This window comes from Biomphalaria glabrata, chromosome 3 (assembly GCF_947242115.1).
Source record: "Biomphalaria glabrata chromosome 3, xgBioGlab47.1, whole genome shotgun sequence".
Lineage (NCBI taxonomy): Eukaryota > Metazoa > Mollusca > Gastropoda > Planorbidae > Biomphalaria > Biomphalaria glabrata.
In genome coordinates this window covers 16,781,295-16,800,687 of record NC_074713.1, presented here as the reverse complement: position 1 = coordinate 16,800,687, position 19,393 = coordinate 16,781,295, and the positions used below count along the sequence as shown (strand labels likewise).

General features: G+C 36.5%; 1 protein-coding gene across 4 annotated transcripts; it reads left to right on the top strand.

Moving 5' to 3' along the window:
- The first annotated feature begins 557 nt into the window (after positions 1-557).
- LOC106073917 (uncharacterized) lies at positions 558-19,393 on the top strand. Of its 4 annotated transcripts, none has more exons than XM_056023718.1 (5): positions 558-705; positions 6,061-6,644; positions 9,991-10,137; positions 12,309-12,480; positions 18,795-19,393. In XM_056023718.1, exons 2-5 carry the CDS (start codon positions 6,386-6,388, stop codon positions 18,871-18,873), a joined length of 657 nt encoding a protein of 218 aa, XP_055879693.1. In that variant the 5' UTR covers positions 558-705; positions 6,061-6,385; the 3' UTR covers positions 18,874-19,393. The 4 variants fall into 4 exon arrangements, with proteins under 4 accessions (XP_055879693.1, XP_055879696.1, XP_055879694.1 ...); XM_056023721.1 differs by lacking the exon at positions 18,795-19,393 and adding an exon at positions 13,638-13,657; XM_056023719.1 differs by lacking the exon at positions 558-705 and adding an exon at positions 3,079-3,222.

Sequence of the window (19,393 nt, the reverse complement as noted above, 5' to 3'; positions counted from 1 at the left end):
AAAACTGTACATTGCTATGTTTGTAAAACTGTACATTGCTATGTTTGTAAAACTTCATTGCTATGTTTGTAAAACTGTACATTTCTATGTTTGTAAAAATGTGCATTGCTATGTTTGTAAAACTGTACATTGCTATGTTTGTAAAACTGTACATGGCTATGTTTCTAGAACTGTATACATTTCTATGTTTGTAAAACTGTACATTGCTATGTTTGTAAAACTGTACATTGCTATGTTTGTAAAACTGTACATTTCTATGTTTGTAAAACTGTACATTGCTATGTTTGTAAAACTGTACATTTCTATGTTTGTAAAACTGTACATTTCTATGTTTGTAAAACTGTACATTGCTATGTTTGTAAAACTGTACATTTCTATGTTTGTAAAACTGTACATTTCTATGTTTGTAAAACTGTGCATTGCTATGTTTGTAAAACTGTGCATTGCTATGTTTGTAAAACTGTACATTGCTATGTTTGTAAAACTGTACATTTCTATGTTTGTAAAACTGTGCATTGCTATGTTTGTAAAACTGTGCATTGCTATGTTTGTATTATTTCCTTATCATGCAGCAAGGCTATTACATATGTGGGCCAGAAACACAATCCATTCCATGGGCTACTTTCTGACGTTCAAGTCTCGAGTTACCAGGAGTTGACCAGGTCTGGCCGCAGATGTCCACACATGTTACACCTGGACTATCAGGTAGGAATCAATTAGATCTTGCTTCTTAGAATTAATCTAGCATCGTCCTGTATACTAATCAGTGGCTTCCATCGACTAGAGATTAATCAAAGAATGTCACTACTAGACAAAGACAAAACGTCTGTCAATACTTAGAGTGTACATTCTCCCATGCCCTTTCTCACACTTTACCTTTGCATTAGCATTCTGCTTCCTGGCCAATGTTGTCATAACAACATTAAAAAAATAAAAGAACAAATTAACTAATTAAAAAGTTGCTTTAAATATTCCAGTGTATAGAACTTTATTAAAGAAGATAACAGCATTAGTTTATTAATATACTAGCAGAAGTACCCGGCGTATCACGTGTTTATTCCAAGACAATACAACTAAAGTAAAAAAAAACAAAAAAACTTTTTTCTAAATGTACACTACATCGGGTTTAGGGTTTTCTTACATAACCTACGGCCTCCAAAATCATCTAAGAAATATTAATGACAGTCTTAAGATTAATCCAGCGTAAAAACATCTTTCAATTTGCTGTATAGACTAGATGTAACATAAATTGAGGAATTCCGTGATACTTGTATCGTCAAAGTAGATCTTTTAAAACATTAAGCATGGATCATTAAACATAAAACATGGAATAGGAAATTTTTAAAACAACTTTTTTACATTTAAAATTTACATTCTTCTCAAAGTTGACAAGCATTAAAGTGATATTCAAAGTACAAACAAACCAAAAAGCAACAACATAAAAAAATACTTTTAAAAGCGTAGCTGTGTCACTTAGTTTGGATCTGTCATGTAATTAAATTTATAATAGATCTAGACTAACAATAATAAATCTGTTCTACCAATTGTTTTTGTTTAGCGCAATTGTATTCTTTTAGCTTTCTCAATAAGCTATGATCCCATCACTTGTCTGGACCAATTGGAAAAATATGATGGGGGAGAAAGAATGGGGTATCTGGGTGATCGCTTTTTAAAATGCGTTTTTTTTTAATTGAACGTCCTGAATTCGAACTCTATTGTTAGTTTCGAACTTTTCTCTCTACAAAGAATAAACAGGAGTTATTAAACTTATACCACCACATCAGTCAAGTACAATTTCTTTCCCTTGTACAAAACCAAAAAAAAAAATTACCAATAGTTAATTAACTAATTGTTTAATTTTTTTTGTATTGATTGTTGCTTTGTCAGGCGAAAAAAAAATAACTGTGCAAAATGTTAGCTTCATCTGTGATTAGGTGTGGGAGAAATAATATGTACAAACTTTTTATCAGATAGACAGACAAAGTGAGTTGATATAAGCTTTGTAAAAAGAGTATTATAATCAGCTACTAGAATGTGACAGTGTGGAGCAATTTTGTTCTATATCACTTTCTTTCATTTTTGATACGTGTATTGGCCACATCACCGCTAGCAATCTTCGAGTTTAATGGAATCAAGCATATGCGGCTTCCCTATGGGCAGTCATTTTTGGATGCTGGTGATCAGATATGGCCCGCAGGTCTTAGGTTGGGATTCACTGGTGTGGTGGTTTTTATAAGCTGGTACCAAAAAAAAAACATGTTCTAAAAGTTGTGAAAAGAAGGGCAGGTAGGTGTGTGTACAGCTTGTATAAGTCTTGAAATTGTCTTTTCAAAAATGATGTGAATGGAACAGCATTGTGACCCGTTAGTGAGGATTCTTGAATTTCTTCAGAGTTACGCAGTGTCTTGGTCAGAGGAAGTTTAACTTTCTTTTAAGTTCTGAAACAATTATTTCGGACAGTCGACGTCCCTCAAGTCAACTCGGCTGTTGACGTGCAAGTCCGCGTAAAGTAACTTGTCTCCCATAATGTTTAAGTACAATTTTAAGATGCAAGCTGTCTCTGTTGCATGCGTTCAGTCATCGTCAGTAAGTCTCCATCGTGTGTCCACTAGGGATTGTACGAACTGACACTCATTGATCAGAGAAACATTTGTTGCAATCCAATGAATCTGCCATTCGGCTTGTTCTGTTTGTTTCACAGAGCAGGTGCTGAGTAGCGACATTGATTAGCTCTGTGACAGATAGGCTTGTTTTTTTTTGTTCTCCCCGTTTCAAAACAATTAATAAATGGATGCTTAGCTTGATATGGTATCATTAACTGATAACTGAGCCAGCCAAGACTGGCCACGATAAAGATACAAACTATTCAGTGTACTTCTGAAATGACTTTTTTTTTCCCTTTTGACACACGTGCAAGTAGATACAAAGATAGCAGTCTTAACCTTGCACATCCATTTTCTCACCCAAAAGATTAGACATTTTGTCTTTAGTCTGTACAGATAGTGACTACATAACTGGCTATATGAATGAATGTTGTGCGTCGTTTACTGTGTGCCAGATTTTTTAAGAAACACATTCTCAATCTAGTTACAACATTCTCGGTAATTTAATTTTACACGTCAAAAAAACAAATCATACATACATACAGTACATACATACATACAGTACATACATACATACATACATACATACATACATACACTAGGTACAAAAGATATAAAGGTAATGTTATAATTTCTCTATTTTCAGTTAAAAAACCTTTGTAGTTACAACAAAGTTCTTCTTTTTGTCAAAGTCTAGCGTAAGGAAAATCAAAGAACCTAAAAACTTGTCGATGTTTTTATTAGTGTCATTTTTTATGTGTCATGAATAAATAAATAAATAGATTAATTATCTTGATTCTTGCAGTACCAGTGTTAAATATTAATTATCCTCGAGCCTTGAGTCTTCCAGTTAGTGACCTCATACTGGGTTAGGTTAGTAAACTATAGATTAGGGGACCAACTCCCCCCCCCCCCAAAGAAAAATAATTGTTCCAGGGATATGTTCAATAAAATTGTCCTCTGGTGATTTACAATGGGCCTCTTCTTTCTGATTGTTTGAAGATTATAAAGTCCTGGTTGATTTCAATAGACCAGATCTAATTTAGCTGTTTGTTTTTACCCGTAAACCGAAATAAATGATCTAGATGAACTTTTTTATTATTTGCATATCTTTTAGTTGAAGAAGAAATAAAATAGTTATAAAATGAGACCAGTTTCTTGTACTTTTTTTTTAGTTATCTTTTGCTGAGGAGTCCAGCTGCCCTGTCTCAATACCACTAGAGCGATAACACAAAGTACATTGTATGAGTTGCCTCCCGCTTCATGTAATTTTTTTAAAACTGTAGCCCAGCTTCTTATCGTCTAGTTGGAGTAAATTTACTTTTGGAATGCAACAATTAGGTCTATATTTGGACATGTTGAAGTAAAAGAAATAGTATACAAATAAAGCTTCGTATATTGGATCTCACTTATGTCAGACGTAGCACTTAGATTCTGGGCCTATCTATATCAAATACAGCGATTGTATATTTTGTCAGACACAGCGTTTAATTTTTAAAAAAATATAGCACTTAAATTAAAATAACTGTTTAAACATAAAGGGAATACTTCCTCCAGTGGACTACTCCCATCCAATCATGAAGATAGATTCAACTGGTGACTGTGGTCACATTAAATGAACTAGAAAGAACAGTCACCATAGAGTTTCCCCAGTTATTTCCTATGACACATAAAATTATTACTTGAAAATTATTGCTGGCGACAAACAGAATTATCATTGACAGAAGTAATAAAGGATTTTTTTAAAGTCATAAAGTAAAACCTTTTGAACATTTCAGCTGGAATGGGGGGGGGGGGCAGACTAAAGATTTCTAGCCCTTACCCGATAGGCCTACACTATTGTATACTTAAAGACTGAGTCGCCCACTTCGTATCACGTAACTGTTGACTAATGTTCAACCACCAATATCGACAAATCGTAAGATTTATCTAATTGTAGCTTTATTATTGTATATATGATTCATGTCATCAAAAATAGTCTTATATGTAACGTTTTGGCGCATGTGTACTCTTCAAACATCAAGGATAACAAAATGGGGTCTATATTAAAATTGAGAGGAGGAAATCCTGGTTTGAAATATAAAAATCCATGCATTTGAAGAAATCGTTACTTAGTATTGCGTATTCGTTTGTTATAACTCTGACAGATCGATTCATATTTACACAACACAGTGGTCTGCCAGTAGTTAAACTTTATAAACAACTGAGCATTGGGCGATCTGAATCGAAGTAAATTTTCTTTGTGACTACAACTTAAAAAAAAAATTGTTCCTGGTTCTAAAACGTTTGAGGCCCACTGGAATAGTAGGCCTATATCAAACTGACTGGTGTTTTAACATTATCTGATAATACGTGGGGCTTGTTCTGTCTTGTATTCATGTTTTTGTTTTCTTATTAGTGACTTAATGCATATGTAGCATAGCAGAGAAAAGAAGTTTGAGTGTGTGTAGTACGTGCGTGCGTGTGTGTGTGGGGGCATAATAGTTTAGGCATGTCCTAAACATTTTGAATAACAAGTCAACAAAGGTGGGTGCGTGGAGAGAGGAACCGCACTCTCCTGACAACCCACAGTGGAAAGAGGAACCGCACACTCCTGGCAACCCAGAGTCACAGATGGGGAGCGGGTTTTAATTGTTTCGTTAGAGGAATAGATAGTTCTTGAAAGATTGAGTCTTCATGAGAGAAGTTAAGTACGTCCTTAGCGTAACCAAGTGTGGCACTGCCAGGGTCGAGCTCCGTTACAGAGAAACAAAATTCATTGTAGTCCTTTTAACAGTATTAACTGAGAAATTTTCTGGAGATGTGGCAGGTCTTCAGCAGTATTGCCCTCTGACAGGCAACGAGAATATTCATAGAGATGTTTAGGGCCTTGAAGGTATCTGTGAGGTCAGTTGTCATTAAATATCCTCAGTTGATATAACAACAGGCTTTATTATTATTATAAGCACAGAAAACTATCTGTAGCCCAAATCAAGTGTGTGCGATTACAAAATTGAGTAGTCATGTTAGACCTAGCATGTTCTCCACAAATATCTGAAAGGTTTCTTTTTTTAATTCTCATTATTCATCAACTTTAAAACCTATTTCTTGTATTTTACTTTCTTCTTCTTCGCACTCTCCCTATCAATACGTCACACTTACACTCTGACACAAGCGTACAGCATAGATCCATAGTCAGTTCATCATTTACAAAGAAGGCCAAAATGTTTTCAGGGAATATTGTTGCATATGCGTGCACGGCATTTCTCCTTTGGCTGCCATCTCGTTGGAGATACCGTCAATAATGAATGCTCTAAAACCGGTTGTTGGTGAACACACGATGTAAACTCACGTTATAGGTTTAATTTTAACGGCCTCAATAGCGGATTTTTTTGCTTTTGTTTTTTACTTACTTATTTGTATTATTTGATATATGGCCTAATGTTCTGTTTTTTTATTTCTTTTTTTTTTCCCATAGGAAACACCCTGTTGGAATGGTTCTCTGTTTTAAGCCATTGGATACAGCAGAAGAAGAAATTTTTAAAAAATTATAAAGAAAATAAAAGTTTTGAAAGAGAACAAACAAAATATTATTCGTTTCCAGCTGTGGAGATATTTTATAATGTGACAACCTGGCAATGATCTTATTGTAACTGACTATCCATTTGCCAGATATTATGTATTTTTAACAGCAAAGTATTTTATTCTCAAAGACTATATCTGCAGATTTGGCCAACATTAAGCTGTAAATTGTTGGATATATTATTAGCCTTTCTTGTTGCTGTTGGTCACAATACTCAAAAATGGGACAACGACAAACGAATGGAAAATTGTTTCTCTTCAATTTTTTCCTTGCGTGCCCTGCCTTTGTTTTGTACCTTGTTGGTTTCGCTTCTCACTTCTGGCTAGAATCAAAATTTGAAATACCGCCACAGCCGCCGAATTCTTTTAAGAGCACACCGGTAGAGGCCAACATGGGGCTCTACACGGCCTGCAAGCGCATCCACTATTCTACCGTGGGTGGTGGCGAAAGGATCACAGAAAACTGTAGCTCAGATGGAGGTACCGTACATACAAAAACGAATTCTTGTGTTCACAAGACAAGCAGTGGCGGCGCTTAGTAAGGGTAGTCACCATGTGAAACAAACAATATGGCATTTTTTCTTAAGTAGTTCTAATCAGGCTTTTTTTTTAAATTTCAGTCTTAGGTTTATTTTCCTATTTTTTGCCTCTACACAATTTTCTCTAGGGCCTACGACTTCGTCTCACAAGCGCCGCCACTGCTACTACAGAAGCCTACCGTAAATTGCAACAGCGTGTGTGTGTGTGTGTATATTCAAGCACAGTTTTTAATGTGTGTACACGAGGAGGTTTGAAAAAATACGAAGATATTAAATTTTTTCATAATCCATAACATACTACAAGACCCAGGCACGTTACCATGGAAACGCTTGTGGGTATTTTTTTTTTCTTATTAGTTTCCATTACTATGCAAATTGACAATTCTAGAATCTAGAATGTAGATCTATAGCCTGTTTTGGGAAATCAGGAAGCTGTTCCCACTGTAGTTATGTTTAGTGGGTGTTTCAGTTTAAGCCATCTAGTAATAATTGAGGTAGGATATGCCCCGGGTGTACGCTATTCTGCATCAACTGGTCACTCGGGTGGAAACGATCGCTAGAGGAAGTGATTAGGCTAAATGAATTCGGCCATGCATTCTAGTCCATGCGCCCGGAGTGCCGGTTATATCGGAAATAGCAATGTTTTACATAGACATTGACTTGGACCTCTTCCAGGCAGAACGGTTTGTTCAGGCAGGCTTACACGCATAGAGTTCGAAGAGCCTTCGGCTCAACTCTTTTGACAATCAAATGGTAGGATATGCACCATACCCTGAATATTTCGTTACCACTGAATGACTTTGATCAAGATATCTCTTAAACTGTCGTACTGATTGGCATGAAATTTCGTACACATGTTCCTTTTAACTCCTAGGCACTTGCTGAGAACCGGTTTTGACTAATTCGAAGCTTGACCACCGCTATTAGGGAAAAAAACGCAAGCGTTCTATTAAACCTTTGTATTTTATTTTTTTGTATTTGCCAAAAAGGGCGCATTCTATATATAAAGTATAAATGGAAGTAGCACAAACATTTTTTAAACTTTAAAACTTTTAATAGAAAAATTGGCCGAACAAGAATTGACCATAAAACCTTCTTATAGAAAAAAAACTATACGGGGAACTGCCTGATATGGAAACCCCTTCTCAGTTTATCTCAGATTGTCTCAGATATAGGATTAGACCTACTGATCTGAACCCTCCGACATGTAAAACGAAGAACGAAGAAGAAGAAAAATTTCTTATTCATTTCCGCTTCCGTTTAGACGCACTCAAAATAAAAATACAAAATCCTAACAGAAAAAAAAAATCAAGGTCTATGTTTTAATTTTATTTTTTTTTATATATATAGTTGTTGTTGTTGTTTTTTTTTGAGAGAGAGAGAGCAAGGAATGATACTTTGTTGCACTATCATTTCTCTATATTCAAAAGGGATCAAATAATAGTTACAATTAATCAAACCAAAATAAATGTAATGCATAGAACGGAAATGGAGCATTCAATTTGGGACTTTGATCACCGGAGGATGCTAAAAATAAGTTAAGGGTTGTCTTTGTAATAAAAATGGGCCGAAAAGTGTGAAAGCGGGTGTGTGCGTGTGTGGCAAAGGGTTACGGTGGAAAAGCAACATAGAGTATATTAAATATGGAGAAGCAGAAGTGATAGTACGTAGGCCAAACTCTTTTGTTGTGGGCTGGAGGTGTGTGTATGGGGGGCGGGGCGGGTAAGTAAGCAAAAGGGATACTAGAATTCACGGGCCAAAAGGATATATGCGTATGTGTGTCGCGGTGGGGAGGGGTTATAAAGCAGGTCTTTCCAAATCAAATCAATTGTGTATGTTGGAGAAATTACGATGCGCAGGGAGAAGACACATTCACGAAAATGTTGGTTTCAGAAAGAGCGAGAGAAAGAAGGAAAGTGGGGAAAAAAAAGCGGGCCGTTTAGTTTCATTGTAACAGATACACTAACTAATTCACTGGCTAAAAAGTATGATCGTTAAAGTGTGGTCCTTTTATTGAATTTCTCCCCCCCCCCAAAAAAAAATAATAGAGGGGTGGGGGTGTTTTTGGCTATTTGGCTAGAATAAACAATTAAAAACCTAAGAACAAATGAACGGGCATAGCCGCGGTGTGTAACGTTAGTTGTTTATATTTGTATGTCTAAAAATGGAAGACACTCTCTTTAACTATGTAATAGCCATCATGAAAGCATTTCTTGTCGAGGCTATGGAAACTGCTTCACTCAATATAAAGTTACTTGTTTATAATTATTTAATGAGAGGGCTTTAATTTATGTTGTATATTCGTTCCCATTTGTCCCTAATGCTGTTTAGTTGTGTCTCTTGTTCATTGACTTGTTCAGTTGTGTCTCTTGTTCATTGACTTGTTCAGTTGTGTCTCTTGTTCATTGACTTGTTCAGTTGTGTCTCTTGTTCATTAACTTGTTCAGTTTTGTCTCTTGTCCATTGACTTGTTCAGTTGTGTCTCTTGTTCATTGACTTGTTCAGTTGTGTCTCTTGTTCATTAACTTGTTCAGTTGTGTCTCTTGTTCATTGACTTGTTCAGTTGTGTCTCTTGTTCAGTGACTTGTTCAGTTGTGTCTCTTGTTTATTGACTTGTTCAGTTGTGTCTCTTGTTCATTGACTTGTTCAGTTGTGTCTCTTGTTCATTAACTTGTTCAGTTGTGTCTCTTGTTCATTGACTTGTTCAGTTGTGTCTCTTGTTCATTAACTTGTTCAGTTGTGTCTCTTACCAATTAACTTGTTCAGTTGTGTCTCTTGTTCATTGACTTGTTCAGTTGTGTCTCTTGTTCATTGATTTGTTCAGTTGTGTCTCTTACCAATTAACTTGTTCAGTTGTGTCTCTTGTTCATTGACTTGTTCAGTTTTGTCTCTTGTTCATTAATTTGTTCAGTTGTGTCTCTTGTTCATTGATTTGTTCAGTTGTGTCTCTTATCAATTAACTTGTTCAGTTGTGTCTCTTATCAATTAACTTGTTCAGTTGTGTCTCTTGTTCATTGACTTGTTCAGTTGTGTCTCTTGTTCATTGATTTGTTCCTTTGTGTCTCTTGTTCATTGACTTGTACAGTTGTGTCTCTTGTTCATTGACTTGTTCAGTTGTGTCTCTTGTTCAGTGACTTGTTCAGTTGTGTCTCTTGTTCATTGATTTGTTCAGTTGTGTCTCTTGTTCATTGATATTGTTCATGTCTTGTTCATTGGTGTTGTTAATGTTTTATTATAGTCAGCTTTGTCTCTCATACACTGACACCATTCTTTTCTACAACTTACAGCCGCCGACTGGCAGTTTATAGCAGTTGGCCTGGCCATTGTTGGTATGGTGCTGAGTTTTCTTGGACTCCTCATTGCCGTGCTCTACGTGTTTTGTTGTCAGAAAACATGTTGCAAGATTATCATAGCTCTTTGTAATGCACTAAGTGGTAAGTTCTCTAAAGGAGTCTACTGTAATCTTTGCGGTGGGTAACTATGCAAACATCAAGGCTGATATGGTTTAGAACAAAACTAATCGAGATGGCTGCATCCACCAAGTCGACAGGACGTAACGAATGGATTTAGTTTTGTTTGGATGGTTTCTTAGTGGAAATGTGCGTCGCTTGATCAAGGTTTGGGGTCATAAAAAGGAAAATGTAAAAAATGTAACAAGTGAAGAAAAGTCTAAAAACCGTTAGACAATTCAGATGATGGTTTAATACTTAAAAGACCACATACAGACACTGCGCATACCCTTATGAAACCTTAAACCATATCCTCTTTGAGTGCCCCTCCCTACTCCATCTTTGACAGACCCTACTTCCACTACAGCCCAACATAACCAACACCCTGTTCGGCAGTGCTGAAGAAAACAGCACACTTTTTTATCCTTGGCACAGTCAGCAGCAATAAAGCTGGCTAGAAGAAGAAGAACAAAAAAAAAAGACCACAGTCCAGTCTATGTCTATAAATACGTGTTATCCCTAAAGAATCATTTCACCAACTGGGACATATCCGATCCTTGACACGGTGCTATTGGGCCCTCGAAACTTCTGTGCATACTGAAGACTCAGAGGTTCTGGTGTGTTAAAAATCGACGATGGCTTGATGTAGCTGGTGCCACAGATATCGGAAAATGTACATGTCCCATAGGCAAAAGATTGGCCATCACTGATGAACATTGGTTAGGCCCATAATAGAATATGCATCCTCTGTTTGGGACCCCTCAACTCAAGAAAACATTAAGAAACTGGAACAGACACAAAATAGAGCAGTGAGATTCATAACAAACGAATATTCACATTTGACTAGAGTGTCACTAGAGTAACACCTTTAGTAAAATCACTGAATTTAGAAAGCCTTCAAGATAGAAGACTCAACAGTAAAGTAGCAATTATACATAAAACACTGAACCATAATCTTCAAATACAAAAACAAAATTTAATAAAATACTCAGAAAGACACAAATATAAAGGCACATTCCTCGTTCCATATGGTAGGACAAATTAGTACAAATGCTCCTTCTTCCCTAGTGCTATAAGAGCATGGAATGGGTTGCCTAAGCTAGCCAGGAAAATCAGTGACTTGGCAGAATTTAGGTCATTGGTTAATATTGTTACGAATCTCACTATCCAGGCTCTCTGCAAACTGCACCATACACCACCAACTTAAAGAACTTGACAACTCAGGGCTCCAAAGTAACGTAACACTTTAATGGTTGAATAAATAACAGCCAATACTGTCCAATCGGCAGCACGTAACAAAAGACTGTACAAATATCTCTCCGATAACACCGTACCGCCGTATCAACTCTTGCACTGGCCTCTCCGTCTCGTTCCGGGCTTGCACTGGGTTCAACAGTTCAGGATTGACTTCACACACTAGGCTCGTTGTGTCGGACTCGATCGCAGACCAAGATCAAGACGCCAGTCGTCTCAACTGTACTTGACAGTACTCCGCACTGAACCGTCGTAATGCTCCGTACAGAACCACACCACTGAACTGTGCTGTAGTAGACCGGACTGTAGTGAACCGGGCTCTGAACCCCTGCCGTGAACCCGCTTTCTGAACCGTCTTGACTGCGACACCTCCGCTCTTATATAGGGTCCCTATTGGCCTTCTCGAACCGGACAGAACGCCGCTCGACGTTTCTAGGTGGTCAGATGACTACAACTCTTGTGACGTTCCTGAGCTCTGTTCACGACGTCGATCCTTCCCGGACCGCCGTCGATCCTTCCCGAACCGCCGTGTTGACACTCGTCTCGGCTGACAGTCGTAGCTCGTCACGGTTGACCGCTCGTCTAGCGCTGGCCTGGGGCGATTTGCGTCGGCTGACTACACTCACACCACGACCCCCATCTGTGCCACCACCAGGTTTATAACAATATGCATGACTAAATGCATTACGCGTTGGACGTAATCATCTTCTTTTTTGAAGTAACGTCTGTATAATATAAGATAAGATAAGACTGCTGCGTAGCCTATATATGGTCACAAAAATAGAGAATAGTGATTTCTGTCTAAAATCGTAACATTAAAAAAAAAATAGCACATCATATTTAGATCTAGATCTAACCGGTATTGACTTGTTCCTGTAAGTTCCTTGCATCTTATGTTACAGCTGGACTGATGACAGCGCCACTTCTCATGTATGCAATCAACAGAAAGTTTCAGGTGAACAAAACCTTGCCCTACATTTTTGACTTCAATCTCTCTTGGGGTTACTTTGTCTCTGCTACCAGTGCGAGCCTTCTGGCAATAGTGGCCTTACTCAACATTGTAGAGATAGTTTGGTAAGTTGTTAAGTGCTTTAAGTACTCTAGAGATGGCCATAGACTAACAAGATCGTGCTGGCCTTGTCTCTAACGCACTCCGGACTGTCGTCATGCTGGTCTTGAGTTTGAACACTGCTCCTGCTGGAGGTCTGGGCTATGAGGCATATCAGTGTTTCCCAAACTGTGTTCCGCGGAACCCTAGTGTTTAGCGAGGTCTGAATAGGTGTGTCCACGAACTGCTGGAGTAACTAGTAGGCCAGCACGTAAATTAATCTCTCGTCTAAACAATCAAACCGTAGAACTAGTACAAGAATATAAATATCTAGGCACAACCATCAACAACAAACTAAAATGGAGTAAACACCGTCAAAACCTCCACACAAAAATTCACCAGCGACTCTTCTATCTCAGAAAGCTAAGAAAATTTAACATCGACAAAACAATTATTATACTTTTTTTTATACAGCAACCATCAGCAGTCTAATTAACTTTGCCATCACCTGCTGGTATGGTAATACTTCACTGGCACAAAGACTTAGACTAAATAGACTAATTAAAAAAGCATCGCATATCACTCGAATACAGATACCATCTCTTGAAGAGCTTTTTCATGAAAGATGCCTTTCCAATACACTCCCGATTCTTAAGAACAACCTGCACCCATTAAACCACTGTTACATAAGATCTGAACGAAGTGGTCGTCTCCTTTCCATTAGGACTAAAACAGAAAGATTTAAAAATTCCTTTATCCCACTTTCGATCAGAGTGTTACAAGATCAGCTGTCGTCATCGAGAATTACATAGAAGTCAAATTCATAAAGCGCTGGTTGTGAATGTGTATGTGTTTCGTGTGTGAATGTTGTTTGAATTTTTCATCTATACTGTTATTGTACAGTAGTACGCTGTTATTGTCAATTTCCATTTGATTGGATCAATGAAATTATCGTATCTTATCTTATCTTAAAAGATAAAAAAAAAAGTTCTGCTAATTATTCAGAATGTGCGAAGTGTTCCGTTAAGGAAAAGTTTGGGAAACACTGACCTATATTTATATCTTCCTTTTTGAAGAAATGTCAGAAAAGTGTTAAGAAAATCAATCAATCTGAAAACGAAGCCTTTCTTGCTTACTTATGGTTAAATCTCTAGCAATTTGCAATGGTATTGTGTTGTTGCAGAATTGCAAGTATTCTACCCAGTGACACGAAAATACCTTAAGTCTAGCCAATGTGGCGACCACTGGCGGATCCAGGGGGGGGGGCGGTAGGGGCGATCGCCCCCCCACTCGGCCGACCCCCCCCCCACCCGAAGGGGGGGGGCGGACGAATTTTAGTATAGAATTCACACAATTTGTATACGAATTCATTACTTATGTTAATAATATATACTAATTATTTATATTTCAACCTATTTTTAGATTATTTCGCCCCCCCCCCTCTAGTATGTTGGCCGATTGGGTGGGGTCGGGAGGGGGCGATGGTATCAATCCCGCCCCCCCCATAGTGATGGGCAAAAGTTAACTAAAAAGTTGCTAACTTTTAGTTTAACTAAAAAAAATTAGTTAAGGCCAAAGTTTAATTAAAAAAAAAAAGTTTAGTTAAAATCCTAGTTTAATTAATTTTTTTTAGTTACAAACTAAAAAGTTTAATTACAAATTTTACAAACTTTTTTAACAGACATACCAATAAATATTTAGATCTATGTAATTTGGAGAATATATGTAATAAATAATAGAGAGGAGAAATAACTAGAGGGTGCACAGGTCACTAGAAAGCCTTTTGACCTTTACCCTATAATGGTCGCTATTCCCGCCAATTCAATGTATTTGAAAGGCGAGAAAAATAAACGTGTTCATTATATTCTAGCAAGTTTCCCTGCTTGATAAATCCTGATAATTCCTTGCTTCTATTGATCTACATTTTGTTGCTTTTTTTTTAAACACCAGTGTGTTCCTGTATAGTTGCAGACAAAGAATTTTGCTTTACTATAGATCTAAAAGAAATGTCGACTCTTTCTATTTTATTTTAAAACTTTTTACTAGTAGATAGATCTAGAGTCTAGTGACGTCTAGTCTATTAGTATTAGAATTAGTCTAGACTACTATAGTCATAATAGTCTATATTTAATTATTTTAGTCTCTAGGCTTAAGTAGAGTCTAACTCTTAGTAGTCTTAGATCTAGATGTAAATTTAAAATTATAAGTCAATAATATAGATCTAGGTAGTTTCGTATTCCCCCCGAGTCACGTGGTTGTGTGTATACAACGCGCACCGTGCTTAGTTTTAGTTAGTGGTTTCAATTTACTCATTAGCGCTAAACTATAATTTGTTAATAACAGGAGAATCTACAGATAATTTTTTTTAATAGTTTCAACTAAAACAAATAGTTAAACATTTGATAGAAGGTACCGAAGCGTTGGCCTATAATCTGCCATACTGAGATCAAGATTTCTTGATCTACAATGAATGACTACACTTACAGTTCTTAGCGTTCGGGTAACCAGTCCTAGAAAAAAAAGTAACACTTTCATCCCCCCCCCCCCTTTTTCCTCTCTGCCCAAAAGTAAATAAGCTTGAACTTGAGAGTGTGTATTGGTGGTCAGATAGCTCTAGGGCTAGTGTGTAGTCGATATGTCGACTAGTTGTTATAAAAGATAAAAAGACTGCCATGTGTTTTCCTTGTGCGTAATAGGCTTGAGTTGTTTAGCGAACAAATAACACATCTGATAGTCAAGGATAAATCGAGATCTACTCTTACAGTTACACAGGCCAAATGTGTCTTACCCCGCCCTTTCATTGTTAAATTTGGTTTCTAAGTAATAAAATAGATCTAGATCTATTTCGTCAACGCATTTTTGAAACTTTAATGTAACATTTTGTGAATTTCTTAAAAATGATAGAACTTTTAATAACATAATAATACATCATGTATCCAACACAATAACCGGAAAATGAAATACATAACGTTAAAAAATAGCTGAAGTTTATGAAAATAACAATGTTTCAACTAATTTTGCCCATCACTATCTAAAGGTAACTTATATTAGAACTTGGACAATTACTTCTAATTTCTTTCTATAATAGTATTCTAATTCTAGTGATTCTATTAAGATCTACATCTATCCCATAAAGACATTTAAATCTTGTTTCATGTGCACAAATAAATGTTTATTACATTTTGCTAAAGAGATTGGTTGTGCTTTATATTTTTCATGTTTGGCTGCTTCGTCCTTAAAAAAGGTCAAAATAGTTTGTAAAAGTTTAACTAAAATTTCTTAGTTTAGTTTAACTAATTTTTTCAATTTGTGATTAACTAAAAGTTTAATTACTTTTTTTTAGTTCAAACTTAGTTTTAGTTTAACTAAAAAAATTTAGTTTAGTTCCCATCACTACCCCCATAAACTTTCGAGTGGGGGGGGCGGTCCAATTTCTTTGTAGAAATCACAGCTTGCTAACAGAATCAATTACATATCTATGTGATTAAAACTTGTTATTGATATTTTAACCTATCTTTGTATTATGTCGTTCCCTGTTTGCCAATTTATCTCTACTGCCCTTCCCACCTAAACCTTTTGAGGGGGGGGGGCGGTCCTACTTTAATGGAGAAATCATAGTTTGTGAACAAAATTAGTTGAATTATTATATAGATTTATATTATGTCGCTAGCCTTCTTGTATCTTGGCCGTTTCGGTGAGGTTGGGGGAGAGGGAAATTGCATGTACTTCCCTCCCCACTCTAGCCCTCTGAGTGGGGGGGGGGCGGTCCTATTTTTGTGGAGAATCATAGTTTGTGAACAAAATTAGTTGAATATCTATATAATATAAACTACATATTGATATGTGAACTCATTATATATTATGTCGTACCACACTCTAATCTCAAATTTTATCATTAGTGAAATTTAAATGAAAAAGGGTTGTACCAGGTGGGAGGGGCGATTCATGCAATCGCCTTTCCCCCATCGGACAAACCAATAGGCCTACTTTTTCTTTTTGTATTACAGTTAGTGGAAATTACAAAACAAAAACATCTGTCACTAATATAATTTATATATACTATAAATTAAATTCTTACATCGAGTCGCCACACCCCTATTCTTTAATGCCAAATGCAATCTTTATCAGAAATTATTAAAGGAGCGAGGATTAATCGTTTTCACTCTACCGCCCCTCCCATTTCCAGACAGAGTTTATGTAATTTCACATGAATTTATCATAACTATTTTAAGAAAGACTTTGCATTCAAAAAATTAGAATTCAAACGAAATTTTTCAGTATAAGAGTCACGATTGAGATGCGTTCTAAACCCAAATAATTTTTTCATAGTCGCCTTTTTCTAACCTTTACTCAATCTGATATTTTTCTAGTTAAATAAATTTGGGACTATAACTCACAATTTATACTTTAATTTTCTTGAATATTATTTATCGAATAATTATTTTTCGGCGGAGATCCTCAAAACAAAAATCTAAATATGTGGGGTATCTTATCTTTTCAAGGAACAAATCGGATTTTTTGCAATGTATTAAGGGCCTATAAATTCATATTAGAATATTTTTCAAGTACAACATTATTCAAAAGGTCCTTTTTTAATAGTATGAATAATGAGTTTTAGGTCAGGAAAATACGTTTCTTCTGTGAAGTATGCAAGAAAACGCTTTAGGCGGCGGGGCTTCGCCCCGAACTCCATGGATGAATAATGAGCTGTAGATGTCACGAGAATGCGTTACTGCAATGAATAATGCAAGAAAACACTTTTGGCGTCGGGGCTTCGCCCCGAACTCCATTGATAAATAATGAGTTGTAGATGTCAGCAGAATGCGTTTCTACAGTGAAGAATGCAAGAAAACGCTTTTGGCGGCGGGGCTTCGCCCCGAACTCCACTGATGGATAATGAGCTGTAAATGTCAGGAGAATACTTTTCTGCAGTGAAGAATGCAAGAAAACACTTTTGGCGTCGGGGCTTCGCCCCGAACTCCATTGATAAATAATGAGTTGTAGATGTCAGGAGAATGCATTTCTACAGTGAAGAATGCAAGAAAACGCTTTTGGCGGCGGGGCTTCGCCCCGAACTCCATTGATGAATATTGAGCTGTAAATGTCAGGAGAATACTTTTCTGCAGTGAAAAAAGGAAGAATACGCTTTTGTCGACCCCACTTAAAAACGTTATAGCGATGCCCCAGTTTTTTTGTTTTTCACCAAAGGTTGAGAAATGCTGCTTTAAAAAATTTTTCATATATATATATATATATATATATATATATGTATGTATATATATATATATAGGCTATATATATATATATATATATATATATATATATATATATATATATATATATATATATATATATGCACGTTTATGCATAGGGTTAGGGTTTACTGGGCATTAGGGTTAGGGTTTGGAAAAAAATCGCCCCCCCCCCCCCCACTTAAAAGTTCTGGATCCGCCAGTGGTGGCGACAAGAGTTCCATCCTGTCAAACACCAGAACGACAGGTCTTATGGAAGTGTTCAAGTGTTGGCACACAGGCTGGGTTATTAATCGTTCTATAATTGATAATGCTGGCCTCTTTTAGTCGTTGAACGACCATTATTCATCTCGTAGAATATTTGCATGTGATTGTACAGCCCAATTCTGGGGAGACTTTCCCGTCCAAAAAGAACGCAGGTAAATGTGGCATATGCTTTGATGGAAGGAACCAGCCATTTCTCATTTGGCTTTGTTTTTTTCAGAGTTGAGGCTATAATGTTTTTTCACTGTCCATAACTTTCTTTGTCACCATCTCCACATAGAGAAGTTTTAACCTATGTCTTCCCAGTAGTCAACATCGATGTCCACTGCTTTGAGTTTGATTACATCCACACATCGGGGGTGGGACGACCAGTTTTTCTTGTGCCCATAAAGGATGACTTTCTGGATACATTCATTCTATATTTACACATCACTTGCTAAAAGGTGCAAAAGTCCTTTTTTTTTTTCAAATGCTAGTTTGACATCTTGTGAGATAATGGAAAACATTTAATGGGATGTAGTTCTAGAAATAAGCACCAATTTCATTTTCTACAGTTCCAATGATATTTTGGTCAAGTATTGTCCTTTGAATAATAAAAGCTCGCATTTAAGTTGAACCAGACCATCTATAGCCTTCATGTAGGCCTATTCATCAAATAGTGACCTGTTCCAGAGGTTGGTTTTCTTTGAACTTATATAACCTAGGCCTAAGTCTATCCACGATTCGTTGTTACTTGAACCTTTAGATGCATTACTCAAATATTTACGAAAAGAAGCTGTAACTTTTGTTACAAAGGATTCTTTGTTTCTAATGTTTTCTTGAAGGTCTAAAGAAGAGTTCGACTACTATGACGAGGATGAAGTCTATATAAATTCCACAGAAAATGGACCTTCCAAGAGATGATACAAGCCAAAGATTGTCAACTGCAGCTTCAAATAGGAACTTCCAACATTATCAATGCATTTATAAAAACAAAATGTGGGAAAGAAAAAAAAAAGGGGGGGGGAAGGTTTGTGTGATGAGCCAAATCAAATTGAACGTTATATCTTGTGAAGCTGAAAGAATGTTGCTACCCGTACTTTCTGTTTAGTGTGCTTCTAAAACTAGTTTGCAACTGATAGGCTAGCACATAATAAAGGACAAAGCCTTTAGCAGTAGGGCCTACACCTTTGCAAGAAGGCTTTGATCATTTTGAAAAAAAAAAAAGAATAGACAATGAATTAAATGAATTATATTGACTTAGTGATGGTAGGTTCTTGTTTACATTGTTAATTAAATGACCTCAGTGTGCAAGAGTCGTGTGTAATTATTGCACTGTTTGTGCTAGAATCTTTCAACTTTTATGATCAAGACATATTGTTAGTTGATGCTCTAAGTGCTAATGCAGACTTAGTATTCTCATAAAGTAAGGATTTATAAATGA

Coding starts and splice junctions, on each gene's coding strand:
- LOC106073917 (XM_056023718.1), top strand. CDS start 6,386: ATGGGACAACGACAAACGAATGGAAAATTGTTTCTCTTCAATTTTTTC. Junction 10,138..12,308: donor TCTTTGTAATGCACTAAGTG/GTAAGTTCTCTA, acceptor CTTATGTTACAG/CTGGACTGATGACAGCGCCA. Junction 12,481..18,794: donor AACATTGTAGAGATAGTTTG/GTAAGTTGTTAA, acceptor GTTTTCTTGAAG/GTCTAAAGAAGAGTTCGACT.